Source organism: Bombus affinis, chromosome 12 (genome assembly GCF_024516045.1).
Source record: "Bombus affinis isolate iyBomAffi1 chromosome 12, iyBomAffi1.2, whole genome shotgun sequence".
Taxonomy (NCBI): domain Eukaryota; kingdom Metazoa; phylum Arthropoda; class Insecta; order Hymenoptera; family Apidae; genus Bombus; species Bombus affinis.
In genome coordinates this window covers 3937972-3956013 of record NC_066355.1, presented here as the reverse complement: position 1 = coordinate 3956013, position 18042 = coordinate 3937972, and the positions used below count along the sequence as shown (strand labels likewise).

At 35.1% G+C, this 18042-nt stretch overlaps 1 protein-coding gene across 1 annotated transcript in view; it reads right to left on the bottom strand.

The window, feature by feature from the left end:
• The window catches only part of LOC126922501 (uncharacterized), a 30979-nt gene extending 23812 nt beyond the window's left edge, over positions 1–7167 (bottom strand). The window contains exon 1 of the mRNA XM_050735088.1: positions 6790–7167. Within this exon, the coding sequence (XP_050591045.1) occupies positions 6790–6858 (69 nt within the window). The 5' untranslated portion in view covers positions 6859–7167. The remainder of the gene's footprint in view (positions 1–6789) is intronic.
• Positions 7168–18042: the final 10875 nt, after the last annotated feature.

The following is an 18042-nucleotide window of genomic DNA, read 5'->3' as shown; positions in this document are numbered from 1 at the left end:
GAGTGAGTAACGGGGTCACTCGAAAATCTTGGCCGATGATCGTGAAAAACAGTCGAAGGCCTGCCCGTCTGTCTCGACGTATTCTCTCACCTATTTCTCGAATAGCAATCAACGTTTTGGCTCTAGAAGATCGACGTAATCGTCTCTCAACTGTTTTTACGCCACAAAGCCGATAAACAAGTTTTTGTGGGTGCAATCGAAATCGTACGATATTTAAACATAAATTAACACCTTTTTACCGTTGACCACCGATGTTTGCGAGAGACGTGATTTTGATAGCCATGAAAGTTCACGTTTTGTAATTATCGATGTTCGATCGCGAATTTTTTCGGCAAAAGATATATCAACATACAGCACAAGGAAAAACTAGGAGAATTCTTGCCAAGTTGTACATTAATATGTATTTATTTTTTGCGGAAAGAACAAAAACAAATACCTAAAGACGTTATGCGTGGTCATTAAGAGCTGAGAATTTCAATGCATTTTTCCTAATAAGCCAATATTCGTTATTTTGTTTGTTGAAGCTGTTAAAGTCATTTCATGAATTTCGTGGTCGATAAACTTTAGCAATCTGAATTTCGGTAATCGATAAACCTTGGTAAATTATTGGAAACTGTTGTTGATACGGTGGATTCAGACATTTGAATTACAATCCGCTGAACTGGAAGACTTAAATTTAAAAATATTAAGTAAATTAAATATCAATATAATTTAAATGTAAACAATTAGATATTAACTAAATTGAAAAATCTTCCATTCGAACAAGTTATGATTAAAATTCTTGAGTCCAGGGTAACAGTAATTTCTTATAATATAACATTTTGCACCGAAAGAAACCGGCTTTCCAAATTATTCGTGACTAAAGAAACAATATCATTCCAGACGTGTCTCTTTTTGTTCCAAGTGTTCTCAGACGTCTGAAACGTGCATACGCCTGTTGTATCCACAGATAAGTGTTCGCAGGGGAACACGTTGCGTTTCGATTTATTGATCTGGGCCATCGGCGCGACCAGATAACGCGAATAAAGATGAGATTAAATTGATGTTTTTGAACTATTACTAGCCTCTTTATCTCATTTTTCGGTAAATCATTAATATACCTTTATTAACCTTTTTATTATTAACCCCCTTTCGCCATGTGTTCTTTTCCCTCTGACGCATCAACGCTAGAAGGCAGTGAGCGCTTACGAATGCGATTTGCAATACGACAAACATTTCGGAATGTTGGATCGAAGTACGTAAGTGGATGGTGGATATTTATGCAAATTCTGATGTTTCTGAATATAAATAAGGAAATGAAACTCAGTTGTCTTATTCATTATATTATCCCACCTTATTTCTACATTTCTACATTTATATATTATATAAATTATATTTATATTGATATTTCTACATTTTTGCAATATTAAATTTTCTATAAATGCATAAACGACTTTTTAACGAATCGAGAATCGCATCGCATTGAAACGCATCGAACTTGTTCGCGTTCGATATTTAGTCTGCGCAATCAGAATTTCATTCGTTCTTTGTGAACCGACAGCGAAGTTATTTAGGTATTCAATGTCAAAATTCTACTTTTACGAGTCCTTCTGATTTTTTATTTTAGAAAAAGTGTAGAAGTGTCGAAGATCTTATTGGAAAACTTTGCGCTTCTTCTTAATAGATCAGAGAATTTGTGTATGCATATATTTAATTTGAAACATTCTTAATTTGAAACTGTTCTGCAACTTAAACTGCAATGCATCTTAGAATATACGAGGAGGACACGTTCGAGTGGAATTTCGACACAAAAGGAAACAGCGATTGACTTAATGTGTTATTGCATTCCACCGTACGAAACTCTTTAGCAACATGTCGACGAAAAGGGAAGCAAAAGAATTCAAAACAATAATAAATTCCGATCACGTTACTTCTTTCAGCATATTAAGTCTCGAAGACTGGAAAGAATCAGAAATTTTCATATATCCTATGTTCAAAAATCAAATGAAAACTATTCGATCAATGAACAGCTTTAGTCGAAAATTTCCACAAATCGCAGATAGTTACAAAATTTGATCATTAATCATCAGGTAGAAACATTTGTAATACAGACAACTATGTCTTTTTTAAATAGATCACCAGTTTATTTACATCTTTATGAAACATTTTTCTAAAAATGTTCGATACTGAGAACCAGGCTATATATACACTGGAGGAATATCTTAATAACAAGGATGAAAAATTTAACAGCGACGGAATGAACGAATTGTGAAACATGCAAAACAAAATTATAAGTAACAACGAATATTACGTTATTAAAGAGAATAATTAAAAAAAATCCTTCTTTCTTCCTTTCAAAGAAAATATCTCAAATCATTCGCGTTTCATGTACGCTAACGTTGCAAAAAAATTATTTCTCCTTTTGATCCATCGGATCGACAACGAACATGTCGCGCAGGAAAACGGACTCGAAAAAAATTCTTATTAATTAACCAGCACATTTGTCAACTGTAATCACGACCCTCGGGCGAAAAGAATTGTCGCGCATGCATTAATCAAGGCCCTCTGAATAACCGCAACTGATTCCACGGAATTGCAGCGGCGAGTATAACTCTCTGTTGTAAACAAGTTTTATATTCATACCAGCATCACGTGGTTCTATACTCTATACTAACGTACTATATTCATCGTGTGTATGTCGCTTAATTTCCTACGTTCTACGCAATTGCCAGGAAACCGATAAATAAATACGTTCGTTTCTATTGTAACAACAGACCCTTCGATTGTGAATCGTTGAAATTTCTGAATGTTTAAGGAAAGATGCGTAATCGTTTACACACCATAGGTGTTACGGTGATGCGTAGTGGAGATATTTTCGGTGGTTTACGAAAAGCATCCTTGAATCCGGCCAACTCACCCAGCCGCTAATTTCAACCGTGTAAATATAATTAGAAATACTACTGCGAAGTGGTGGCTTCGATCCGACTTAGAAGACATTTTCTATTCGTTTCTGCTGGTAAAAATGTTAGGATAATACGGTACTTGGGTATTACCAGTGAAAAAGTTATAGTTTCTCGTTCGAGGGTAATGGTTAAGTGACTTGCGAAATTTCAAAGGTGGAGTACGATCGAGTTTGAAACCAATAATCATTGGTACTTCGTTGGTTTTTGTGAGCATTCGATAAAAATATTGTCCAATTATTTATCAAAGACGACGTTTGTAGAGAAAGTTTTAAAAAATAGGTGAACGAAAGGTAATAGTTTCTCTTTGGAAGTCTTCTTTTAGAACATCGAAAATGTATTGAATAAATAGCGTGGTTTCGAAAGTGTCCTAGAATTTACTATTTTATTACTATCCTGGACTTGTAGTATAAAATTGTTAATCATCGGTACTTTGTTAATTTACCAAAATTAATTAATTGGTAAACATGTTAAATTGTACGTCGGAAGATAAGAAAGACAACATAGTATCATGTTATTTTAGAGACAGATAGGCAAAATTTCAAAACTCATTCTATTCGACATACAATTAGAATCAATTATACGAAAATATGTATATTCAAGATTATTAACAGCTGTTTATGACAGGATCTAGTAAAAATACTTTAATTAAAAATACTTGTTTACGATGGTTTTACAACTAATTATCATAAAACAGCTGTTTATTTGTATCAGAAAGATAGGAATAGCGATATTTATAACTACGAACTACGCAAACATTCTCGTAAAATTCTTCTACAAATCAAGAATATTTAGTTAGTTTAAAAAAGAAACACTTCCAATTGCATCTTTAAACAATTCTCCATTCTTACTTACGATGAACAAAATTCTCAAAAAAATTTAATCACTTGTTTTTCAAATATCCTGTATAACAAATTTACTTCACTTGGATACCTTGCGCCTTATTGCGATTTATCAACGAATAACGTTAGTGAACAGGCAGACTACAAATTATAGATCATAGGTAATCCAGATTTCTGTTGCTCGAATAATTTATTAATATCGATCATTTTTAAACTACCTACAGTGTTCTTAAATTAAAGGTACTGTCACACGCACCAGCTTTCCTCTAAACTCCTGAATTATGCAAAACGTTCCTAGAAGGCGTTTCAACCGCTACGACTCCGCTCTAAAAACTTTCTGATTTTTCGGATAAAACTGTTATTTCTTCCTACTCAACTCCATTTTATTCCATCCACTCGAATTCCCTTGAAAAACAATTGACATGACAAAAAAGATAGTTGAAAAGAGCGCGTGCATAGTTGAGGATTGATGACCACGTATACACGCGTGCCAGGAGAGCTGACCGATCAGCAGGGTGTCAAGGCTAAGTACGAACAATGCAGTTCTTGCAGAGCAGGTGGATGGAGGTCATTAACCTAGTTTGTGCATACGTGTACAAGGCCTCCGCTCGCGCGCGGCGTGTACCAGCTCGCGCAAGAGGAAAGACGACGCTTTCGATCGACGAATGACAAACCAGTGAGGTAAACGTCCGTTGTGACGCTAATGTGCTCGATTATGAGCATGTGCAGTTGTGCACTCTTGAAACAGCGTGCGTGACGCAACCCACGAGAGAAATATTTGGCACGCGATGCGGAAATCTCGGCACGTGGCACAGCCACGGAGGGATAAATAGATGAAGAAGATACGCAGCACGACGACAGCCCTCCTGCTACGGCAATGTACGTACAGACGAACATTTGCGTCGAAATTGAACGAAGGACGCGAATCATTGCTACTCGTTTGTGATTTAGGTCAAAAGAGAAATTTTTGGTAATTATTTAGAACAGACACTTCACCGATTTTAATAAGCTCGAAATATGTTATCAAGGTTAACGTACCGAATAATTTTTCTCTCTACATATAACTGCTACTCGGTCTTAGTTTTCGAATTGCACTCAAAAGTGTGATTCATAAAAAATGAAGTTGAATTTTTCAGAAGTTCGGTTGAAGGACACGTAACAAAAACGACCTTTGTCCATGTTTATCTTTTGCAATAAAGCAATGAAATACCGTGGTATCTTTTATCTTTGGTTAACATATTTCAACTTTATTTAGCAAAATATTCAACGTATTATTGTAATTGCACAATCGTTGTAAGTATATCTGTAATTATGTCACGGAAATTATGAAGTTATGAACTTAATGATAAAGACTGTTTTTATAGAACCGATTAATTTTCATTCGACAGTAAATCAAGCCGTAGATCAGTTTTTGTAACATCGATCCCATTATACCGTAAAGTTCACTTCTGATTAATTTGACAAGGGTCGAGAGTTTGATACGAGTCCTTCGATCGACTGGCAATTCGATGAATAAAATTCCAGAAATTGGAAAGCAGAGAAAAGTGACGATATAAGTGTGAAACGATATTTATTTCTTTCTATTTATTTTAGGATTTACAATTAGTTTTCAAGAACGAACAAGTCGAACGTTAATTATGTACGCTGATAATGATATTGAGAAATTTACAAAAAATGGAGGTAATTAGTTTTTGCCAGTATTTCAGCTAGCTGTGACATTCATTAGGATATCATCCGACCTTTGAATATAATCTCGTAATTATAAAAGTAGATGGTGAAATGCCAGAATGTTTTCCAAAAGGACACCGATTGTATCCGGAAGCCTTGGCTTGTATAACTGCGTCAAATTCTTGCCCTTGATAAGCATCTCTTGACGAAGTGGAAAAATAAATACGTTCAAGGAAAACATATTTGTCTGGAGACTACTCGTTCTGCCTCTGTATATCGAACTCCTACGAACTTATCTAGTTTATATCGATAATGACGTATCTAGATTCTGAACAATAAACTTTATTAGAGCTATTTATGCGTAGTACAGTGCTTTTGTACTCAACTTCAGTCAAGAAAAGTACAAATTGCTCAATTCTTGATACTCATGAAATGTATCGTACAAATATGGGAAAAAGCGTGATTAGATTCTGAACAAATTGCATGAAAAACAATGAATCGTAAGATTTCTATCTTATTTGTCTATTCTTACAGTATACTAGAATCATTGGGAAAGAATGCAATTAAATGTTTAACAAAGTTCGAGACTGTTACATTTGTATTCCGAGGAAGACGATAAATTAGAAAATCTCTATTTCATCTCGAGGAAAACAACGAATTACAAAATCTGTAACACATTTATCCAATTAAACAGTATATTAGAATCGCAATAAAATGTTGAACAGATTGCAAGATTGTTCTGAGAAAAGTGGCAAGTTTCAAGATCTCTAGTTTGTCCTGAGAAAAACAACGAATTATAAATTCTTTAATGTGTTTATCCACTTAAATTCTAGATTAGAATCGTCGTAACAAAGGTGCAATTTAATTTTAAATACATTGCAAGATTATTCTGAGAAATTTCTACTTTTATCTGCGGAAAAAAAGAACAAACTATATGATGTTTACCGTGGAGCTTCAAGATTCCTATTCAAGATTCTAAGAGAAACGACAGATTTCAAGTGCTTCGTTGATCCTCGCTGAATCTAAACTAGAGTCGCCACAAAAGAAACACAACCGAACTATGAAAACAAATTTCAATATCTTTATCTTTTACCGAGGAAAATAATCGAAATCTCCTCTTTGCTCTACGACAAATAACAAATTGCACGACCTTTACTCTATTCGCAAGAATTTCAAGATTCCTATTTCATTCTACGAAAAACAATAACGGTCCAAGATTTCTATATAGCGAGATCTCCACAGACTGACAAGTATAATAATAGTCGATATTTTAGAAATACGCGGATCTGAGAAATCTTTTCAAGACAAAGATCCATCTCTCCCAAACTTAGCCTACTTACATAAATACCCCATATGTCCTTTATACTCCTGCCATTAAATTTGCATTTTATTATCGAACTTCTTGACATACACTGAATCCAAACTAGATTCGTCGTGGTTTATATACATCAGACACCCTCGTTCAGTCGCCACCAAACGAAGAATCGTTCCTTGGTAATCAACCGCAAAACCAATCGTCAAGCGACACGATAATTGCGGTTGTCTCGGTGTCAATTTAACGATCATCGGCGTGATCATGTTAGTGAATACTCTAACCAATCTCCGCAACAACTATAGTAACGATACGTGGCTATAAAAAGTACGCTTCTTCAGCGTCGTAATCAGCCAAGGGAAACGTGCGCGTCGTCCCTGACACGCGTCTCACGTACGCCTTCGACCATCCACAATTAAACCGTTTTACGTATACATACTGTGTATTTATACATATATATGCATATATATATGTATGTACATACGTTACACACGTATATGTAAATCGGATCTATGACCTGCAACTCGGACAGTTGCACCATCGAAGCGCAGCTTGCGCTTTCGTCGTTTCTAAACGACGTGAGCACCAGCTAATATACGTCACGACGTCATCTTCATCGGTCACGATGTTTGTGTCGGAGTTTAGGGGTTAAAAGAAATCACTTACAATCGCCACACTTTTATATGATGCAAACTACCAACCGTTTTTTGCAAGACTCGTGGTCTAGTCGTGCTATAATCTAATCTACTGTTTTGGTATATTTTTTATATTAACTTCTCAACTGTTACGGACGTTATTATGAGTGACAGTGTATTGAAGCTTTATAAATTTGTTTTCATCGAGGTAAATACCTCTTCGTGTGAATGCGCAATATGAAGCATCGAATAAATTTTAGAAGCACCCGCTGCGCCATTGGTTATATTAATTGGTATTACATACACATGAGAGGTCAGTGATCTTCAATTCGTTAATTCTGTAATTATAATACGCCTTTATAGGAAGACTATGCGTATTTCGAAAGGTCAGATATATCTGTACTACGTATACGTCCAACATATTTGGATCGGCGCAATTTATTTCTTATTGAAATAACATAATTTTGGACGTGTTAGTGATACAGGTACCATTCATCCGCATGCAATTATTCAGAAATACGTTGCACTGCGCGAATGATATGACGAAACATTACATTTTTCTATTATGTATATGTTAGCAACTGAGTTACAAATTCTATACACAAATGTCTTTAATAAAAAAAATTACAACATTAAGACAGAAATTTGAAGATTTGTTTTTACACGATTTAGGACCATGTATAACATGATAAATCACAGTTTCCATATTTTATAATAGAGGTGTTTTTAGATTCAATATATATTGTCCATCAATTCCATGCAAAAACTATTATATTAAATACGTGTTTTTATCACCGTTCTGAAAATTTGAAGAACATTATCTATGCAGATCGCTTAATGCATTTAATTAAGTTAAACGTGACAATTAAATTAATGACATTCGTTTCTTACAAAATATTTTTAATTTGCCACCTACTTCGAAGATAATTACTCTCTCTTTTAACTATTTCATATTAAAATTCTTTTTTTAGTCAACAAATAATATAAAAGCCAGAAGGTCGATAAAAATGAACTCATCGTATCTTCCCTGTATGGATTTCAATATCGAACTATTTCTTTGTAAGTTCGTAAAACGATGATATAACAAAGGTGGTCGAATGTCGAAAAGAGATAACGTGGTTTGGACCTACAGATAGCAAGAAACTGCGTTTGACGATGACGCGCCTTTTTCCACTAGTTTCATCAGCCACCGTGATCCACTCTATCAAGAGCAATTCGTTCGTGTCTCGGTTGCCTATTTCACGCGTTCTTTCATAGCTCTGTCAGATTGTTTACGCATGTAATAAAAACTTTTAGCTTTGACATATCGATCGCTGGAAGTAGTTTTCTTGGAAACGCTCTGAAAAAAGTGACTTGCACTTTTCCTTACCGCTCTCTTTGCTAATCCAGATAAAAAGCACGCATACTGGCAATGTTCTATTTATCTATGCACGCCAACTAGCAAGCCATAACAGCCACTTCATAAATTTTCCGACTATCATTGCTCAACCATTACGAGGAATTAACGTAGTCTCGATCGCGGTTCGAAACGCGTTGCCTCTATATTTCAATGGCTTCGAAAACGTTTTCGGATCAGTGAAAGCGTGGAATAAATTCGCCGCTTACGTAATCAGTTACGCGTTCCACAATGGAACGTCATCTATTTTTTTGCGACTCTTCGCAAATCCGATGCGAGGTTGTTCCAATCCATTTTCTGCAGATTTGTTAATTTTTATCAACATACGTAGGTATTTAATTTAATTTGTATTTAGTTTCTCGATTAATCCTAACAGAGAATCTATCGCTCTATAATGAAATTCGAGGAGTTAAAAATTCACAGATAGCAGAAGGGAACTATTATTATATGAACTATTTGTCACGCGACTCTCGTTCAAATAAATAGAGTTCTTATCATACTACGAATTATACTTTCATATTTTATATTTTCGATTCTCACAATGTAGGATTCTTCGCTAAGGCTCTGTCGATCAAAATCTACTTTATCGTAATCGATATAGCTGGTTCCGAATCCAACTAAATGCGTATTCCAATAAATAGATGTTGTTTCAATATGTATCACGGTTCGCTGTTTATCTTTTCTCTATAATTCTGTGGTTTCGGGGAAATCTATCCAAGTCCAATACATATTGCACAATATCATTCCAGAAAATGAGATTCCATTGGAATGCATAAAACAAGAAAATTCCTCTTCATGAACCACCTACGGTGCCAATTCATCGTTTCTCAGAAAACCTATCCATTTAGAATTCGATCGTAAGACGTACATTGTCTTGGCGCCTCTAAGCAATCACGTAAAATATTCTCGATTCACATCCGGTCACGGAAGCTGTCGTTCTCTCTTTATCGCTCTTCCTTGGCTGGGAACAGCATCCACGTCAAAAAATAGCATCGTCATAGTTAGCGTCATCGTCATCGGCTGGTGAGTCACTGAACGTCGCGAAAGAGGGCACAGTGGATAACTCGTTCGAGAAAGTCGTCATCTCGAGTCGCTTACAAAAATAGCAACGAACCTCCTACACTGAGCGAAACCAAGTCGAACGTAATAACCGATCTATCGACATAGAACGTGGATGATTTTTATATAGACCTGGATGATAGACCTACAGCATCTAAACAGACGGCAACTGGCGTGATATTCAAATCTCTTGTACATGAAAAGATTCGTTGCCACATGAATCGCGCAACAAACGAGATAACAGATGACAAGGCGGTCGTGGATCGAGGAATCTATGTAAATGCACGTAGAAACAAGGAGCTCCCTGGAAAATCCAATTGTGACGTAATGGCCATTCGATCGATGGAACATGGCGATAAATAAAGCAACCGGTTTCCTACTGGGGCGGAATTTTCACGAAGCAATTAGGCCTCTAAAAAGGAGAAGACACTTCAGTTTTGTCTTTTTCAGATAGCGCAGATTCCACGCACTCGATTTTATATTCGCGGTGTGATGCTACGAAGACCATGATTTCTTGCACTTGGAAAACTACAAGTTTCTTAGAGAAATAAATATTTGGAATTTCGTAGAAAGCTTTCGTGAATAATATATCATGTGTTTTGTAAATATTTTTATATTATAACTTTTTATTACATATATCTTTATCGTAACTGATTGATAAAGCTTTAAATGACTTATGTTCATATAATATTCTTTGCTTGATTATACCCATAAGATACAAAGTTCAATTGTGAAACTCCGAGACAGCTTATACAAGTGAAACAGTTGATTGTTTATTATTCAGGGAGGAATGTCGTTTTGGTCGTCGTAATACTGTATATAGTTCCCCTGAAATCGCTAGTCGATGTAGATTCGTTTTCGTGAAACGGATTTTAAAAGGAAAAAAGAACGTGGAAATCCCCTTTTCCTCGATAGAGTTAAGAATATCTAATTTTTCTGAAAACTAGGTGCCTATAGGAAAATTTATGATTTTCACGATCATAAGTATTAGTTGTAGGATAAACATAAACTATGTTCTTTTGAAAAATGATTCATCAAAGATCCAAGAACAGGCTGATATCGTAATCAGTACCCCGTGTTGCAACACCTCTCGGCAACATGAAAACACGCTGATACTACGCCTAGCAAAACTACATTGTACAACATAGTTACCAAAGATTATTATCAAAACAAAACACTTGAACATGATTCCATAAGGATTTACGTCGATGATTGGAAAGGATTTTCATTTGTTACGATTGTGCAATAATAAAATTGATGTTTGATAAGAAAATTATCCAAAACATGGTAAAATACAAGGATCACGTTTCACGACAGTACGAAGCACGCTCGTGACACGACTCTTACAATCGCGTTTGTAAATATTACGAAGTTTGTTACATAACTCGAGTTAAATATCGTTAGAACAAATCTTACCTAACCAGTTTCCGCGATATTGGGTTAACTGGTCGAATGAACGAGAAACAATAACTAGCAAACTTTTCCAAAGATCCACGATTAGTGAAAATGATATTTCAGTTTCTGTGATAAAGATTATAGTCGGATTGTTGACGATAGTTTCGAGAGTCGAAACAAGCAATTACCACCATTTTGGATTAATTTTTATCAGTATGATAATAGTTATTACACATATATTATAACGAAAACGACAAATTCAGTGATTCTTCATAGTGATAGATTTAGGTGGCGCATTTTTACGATTTGAACAATCTTTTATCACGTATATATTTTATATAGATAAAGATTTGTTCTGCTTTACATTAATTGTTTTGCTTGGCTCGTAATTTAAATAATTTTCTTGTAGCATGGGGCTTTTATTACCATACTTGTTATAGAAGAAAATTTATTAGTAGGTATTCATAATTTGTAAGTTTCGTTAACAATTGTTAATTAACGAGACACTAGTATATAATAAATAGGACAACGCACAGTAGGCCTGATCGTGATTCTAAGAGGTTAAAACTCTGATAAAATATTGAGTCCTATGTTGGAGATAAACTGTGTCTTTTCAACGCTAGTATGTTAGAAATAAACAAATCAACAAATAGGTGAATAACAGAGTTAAGAGGGCACGGAAATAAACAATCAGATTAAGAGATCTCTCGCAGATAGAACAGTATTCGTTTAACATTCTTGCTGTTCTTATACTTTTAAAATTTGTGTTATGATTTAAACATTTTTTCGATAGAACATAGGTAGTAATCGAGAAAATATGTCTTATGAAATAATTCGTCGTTATAGGTCCTTCTAATAAAGCAAATAACAAAAAAATCACAACGCTGTATCAATATCAAAATCATCATGACAACTATAAGCTGCAATTTTTTTTATGCATCAAAGCTTCACAAATATGGTATGCGATATATCTATAGTACGGATTACATTTAATTGCGTCGTTTGCTAATAACATTAAAAATTGTAACTAAGGAAGAAAAACGTCTGACGAACTTTTGCCATCCTACATAGGAAATATTAATAAGTATATATTTTCTTGTTTGCACGTAGTATAGATGCAAAATTAGTCGTTACATAATAATTATAAGTCTTACACGTGGTATAGGTTATGTTATTAAAACATTGCTTTAAATTATATTACGATAGGTGTAAAACATATTCGAATAGTACGTGCAGATGTATACGTTTTTATAGATAAATGTCTGTTGATGACAAAATAATATTACTAGATTGAACTTGAACTTGATGGATTTAGGAACCGTACGATGGACGTACTAATTGAACTTGCACGTGCTGCCTTCGACTTTTGACCCGCTAGAATCGCGGAGACACAGCGAACTATGTGTCTGGCTGCCACGAGTAAACAAGTTTTTTGCAAATCATTCACCGCACTGTTGCAAAAGTTTTCTCGTATCTAATAGAGCACCGTGACAATGACTATCGTAGGCAAGGTCGGCCGATTCTACCCGGAGAGACGGCCAAGAAATGTGGGAAAGAGAGAGGGGACATAGTCGTGGCAAGGCCATAATAGAAGGCAAGAAAAAGTAAGTGATTTTCAGACGAAGAGAGTATTGAATTTTATTCACAACACGGCGAGACCGCATTCCCCGCCAGGAAATCGTGAACCAACGATTCGAATCCGGATTATTTTTACGGTTAGTCGTGGTCAGCGAACGCCATGTGAAAGTGTAACCGTGAAACGATCTTCCACGCTCTACGCCATAGTTCTTTCCTCTTTTCTCCTTCCTCTTGGGTTAGTTGATTATTTGACATTCCAAAGTTCTCACGTTCTTTTTCCTTGTTCTTTTTCCACGCATGGTTTCGTGAGAAACGGAAACTTCATTGTGTTTTTCTCATAGACGATATGAATTTAGATGAGAATTCGGCTTAAGCTTTGTTCAGATTATTTAACTTGCTTGTACTCGAGTATTTCAATTTCAAATCGAATTCAGTTTATCGAATTCAAGTGGATGGAAAATCACATCGAAGATAAATGTGTGAAATTTTATATTTATTAGTCCACGGATTTTTATGCATTTATGGAAAATTTAAAGATAGGAAAATATGTAAAATATCTAAACTACAATATCTCTCATAATGTTTAAGTAAGTAAACAAATTTTCTACCTATCTTCCATTTACTGTACTATCTTCATAAAAATGTGGATTTGCAAAGCTTAATTATTATGTTAATTAGAAACCTAGCAAAATATTGTGTGAGGTATAATTGATAATTTAGAACAATCAACAAGTAAAAAACTGGAGATAACGTTATATTGCTTATCAATCATTGTCTCTTTCAATTTAAGAAATAATTGGAATAAGCTCAACTTTGTTTGCAACTTGAAAACATATTTCAAGTACAACAACAGATTCATGTAAGCAAAGTATTTCAAATTGCTCGTTGTTGAGTGACGTGACTCATAAAGGCTTCACGTCGGAATTTGTAATAATTAAGAGCGGTGAATAGTATCAAGTTCAGGTTGGTAAAAAAAAGTTCCAAATTAATTGGATTCAGGTAACGTAACTAATCTGAAAGAAGCTGGAATTCCATCGAATATACGTACAGGTAGGGCAACGAGAAAAGGAAGGAACGGTTGGGAACGTTGATATATTCCGTGAATACTACGCGTAACGGCTATCGAACGAAAATATTTGCTCTCGAGATACAGACGACACACAGACTAACTTGGAAAACATTTTTGTCTGAACCATGGAACAAATAAGCCGCCATGCATTGTTAATCGGCGTTGTTAACGCGAAATCTTATCGATCATCTGCGAAACGAGGGCAATTTATGACTCGATAACGTATTGTTTTGCAATCTACCGGACCTGAACTTGCTCTGTTTATGAATCAACAGATGCATAGGAGAGCGGATGCAATTACTACGACACGTATTCTTTGCGTAACTAGAACGTACGTCAAACGTGGATGAAACTGAACGAAGAGAATCGTTTGATAACTAAGCACAGTCTGTCTGTCTGTCTAATAGTTTAATCTTCGAGGGCCATAAATTCTCGTTAACTCTTCTCAATTCGAACAGCGAGTCCAAAATGTCGTTCTATAAGTACAAAATCGTTTTTTATTCGCTGAAATCTATTGTCGCGTATTCCGTTTCCCATACGAAACTTGTCTATGGCGCCGATATTTTTCCGTATACGATCACGCGTTAAACGCCGTTGCACGTTAAGCGAATCAAATCGTAAAATGTGTGCTACTTACTTCATCACGTAGAAACGAAGCTAGTATAATTCCTTCGCTCGTCCTCGACTTATTCTCGCTCGAGGAAACCCATCAAGCAGCTAAGAACACATCGTACCGTATAAAGGCGCGCGGAATACCGCTATATACATATAGTCGAATACACCTATAGCTTTATTCGCAGCGTGCAAACAGAACGCATCGTCGAACGTATAACGTATCACGTATCAATGAAACGTTGAATTTCCAACCGTCAGTGTCCTATGGAATTTTATACACCACTGTGTTACAGCTTTTCTGCTTGTGTTTTATCTAATCGCTCTAGCGTTCGATGCCGGTCACTATTTTTTTCTAGCCCAACACTTATTACATAAAACTCTCCTCACTCTCTGTCGTCTTCGACCGATGTCCTTCCATCCAAATTCCATTCAAATTTTTTCCTCGAAAAATTGCGATACACACGAAAGAATTCGATCGTCGAGGAACAACCCTTAAAACGCGCAATCCCATATATAACAACGAAGTTTTTGTCGAATCGCGTCGATCTTGTCACTTGTCCGGTTAACTGATAGATAGAACAAGACTCGATATATCGATCAGACTAGCAACACCTTATTCGCAAATTTACCGCGCGGCTGTTGGCGCAACACTGAACAACTGCGTATCGGTCACATAGTAATAACTAACAACGCTACGGCGTCTGGGAGCGCGCGATGCCTCGCGCAGTCGCGTGATCGTCTATACGACAAATCGGCCGCCTGTTTACCGCCAGAATTGGACAAAACAAAGTAGCTGCACCGATTAAAAGTTTGATTGGCTTAACAGGGGTTCAACTCCGCGGAGACGCGCCGCCCTTGCCCGATATCTTCTCATTCTCGTCAATTTTATTCCCGAGGAGGCACGATGGTGACACGTGACTTTCAAAAATATTGTTAACAATGGTATTAAGTTTTATACGAACTGTATTTTCTCTGAAATTTATATTTCAATCGATTGGTCTTCCATTGATTTGGTCTTGTTTTCTTGTTAATGATTGACTATATTAAAAGAAGAAGACATTTGGTTTTGAATCGCGTATATGTACCGAGTATTAAACAGATCTATAACGAATATATCAAAAGCTCGTTATTGGCGACAGCCGATTATCGATAACAATCGATAATCAGAATATTCGTATCGTTCTTTGCATGAGCTTAAATTTAGAAAATCTGCCATGAATTTAATGAGAATCTAAATTTAGTATTTGGCGTTATTCCACTTAGGAAATGTTTTAACGCTAAACTTAAATCAACTGTTTTAAAAAAGAACTGTATTTAAATTCTAGAAACGGTAATTCTTATAAATGCAGAATAATGAAACTCGTTGGGAAAGTCCGTTGTTGAATCATATGGAAATTACTTTGATTGCATATACAATATGATGTTTTGAGGAAACTATTTTCGGCTATATTTTTATTTAATGAAACGACATTTCATATACAATCTAATACGTCAGAAAAATTAAATTGTCATCTTGCTAGGAAGCAATTGGCAAAGAGCATCGAACAGTTATCAATGGGTAAAAATATTCACTTTGCCTCATACAATATTTCTCGTTCTGATCAAAGAAAGTGAATGATAAATGACGAGAAAGTTCTTTTTTCGCACTTTTCCTTTGCAACGTATGAAATGGAATGGTACATTTGAAAGTCGTCGCAGATTGTTGACGCAGCTTTTGTTGTTCGGTCTGAGTGAAAGTGTAGAGACAGCGTTTTTCCGATTGAAAATATATGAGAAATTAATTCTTCGTTTTTACGATAAGTATCTGTTTCACCATTAAAAAGATAAAAAAGTATCTAATACGAGTGAGTATTTAATAATTTGTTGGAAAATATAATATCGTATTAAATCTTCTTGTACAGTTCCATAATTTATCTCTTTGCTAGAAATCCTGTGTTTCTCGTAATACAACAAATATTTAAGATATCGATCGTAAAAAAATAAGGATCAACGACTTATCACGATTATTAAACTAAGTTGTTTATGAACAATTTTCTGTTAAGGTCATTAAATTTGAATTTTTCAATATGATTAATATGTTTTAGTACGAAAGCATGTGTCCTTTGTTATTGCATCTCGTAGTGAGCGCTAAAATTACATTAAAATAACCTTCAGTATAAAAAAGCGTACGACTATACCGTAATTCCATAGTTCCAAGCTTCCATTACTATGCATCAAATATTTGCTACATCGTTAAAAGCAAAGAAGACTTTTAGATATTTGAAGTGTGACGAGACCATATATCGTGGTGTGCATATTACAAAAGAAAAATCTCTAATCTTACGATAAGAAGTAGTACAAATATCCATCGTTGGTAGATTTAATATTATTTTACGTATCGAATGACGAAATAGACGCGTGAATTCATATAACTAAATATTCAAACTCCTCTCGTGGAATAACAATGTCAATGAAATTGTCATCGTTCGAACATTTCACGATATGAATATCATACGTGATAGTATTTAGTTGAAAGTATCTCTTACTACCTCCGCGTATTATCTCTTGTCGCAACATTAACCTTGAAGAGAATAGATTGACTTGACTCTACCCCATAATGTATCCAATGAAACTGACACTTCTACTTCGAGTGTTCACGCCTGACACTCGTGCCTTGCTTTTCTAATGATCAAAATTGTTGGTTCATTACCACGAACCTCAGCCACGTAAACAAGATATTTCACCATATATGAAAAGTAAAAAACAACTAAACATATACGTAACTTATATGTAATTTATTTCCATGACAAGCTATGGAAGATAAAAGAAAGCTATATGATCGTTTATCGTAAACTCCTTACTGTTGTTAATTCTATTGCTGCGATAATAAACGAGTTTAAAGTCGATAAATTACGTCGTAACGAAAGACCAACAAGGTTTGTATTCGCGATCCTGTTTATCTATAGAACAATATCAATCATTGCCGTTAAACAGTTCATTGTCAACAGCCCGTTGACGAAGATAAATCCCTTAAGCTGGTGGTATCGTTGGTGTTTTAATACATATGCCTAGAACGTTTTTATCGTCTGCACGGTGATTACGCACCGCATTTCCATTCTTCAGACTCATTGAGATCGAGTTTGGAAATAAATAACGACACTTCTATCACGATAGGATTATCTATCTATCATATATCCATTTTAAAATTGAAATTATATTGTTTTAAAATACATAAAGGAAGAACCTGAAGAACGTGTAAAACGAAATTTTTTATTTTTTAAATTAAGTGTTATTGAATGAGACATCCGATCACGTAAAGGATTAAAAGAAAATAGTATAGGATTTTTTATTTACTTAGAAATATTAGAAATTAGGATTTCCAATGATTTCTATCCTATATGATAAGTTTATCAATCGATAGATTTATTTACGATGGATTAAGCAGAAAACGATGGTTATTTAACGTGAACTAAATACAGTAATGTGCTATAACTAAACAACTAAATAGTTAATTCACAACTCACAACTAGTAGTTAACAACTCATAGCAACTCGG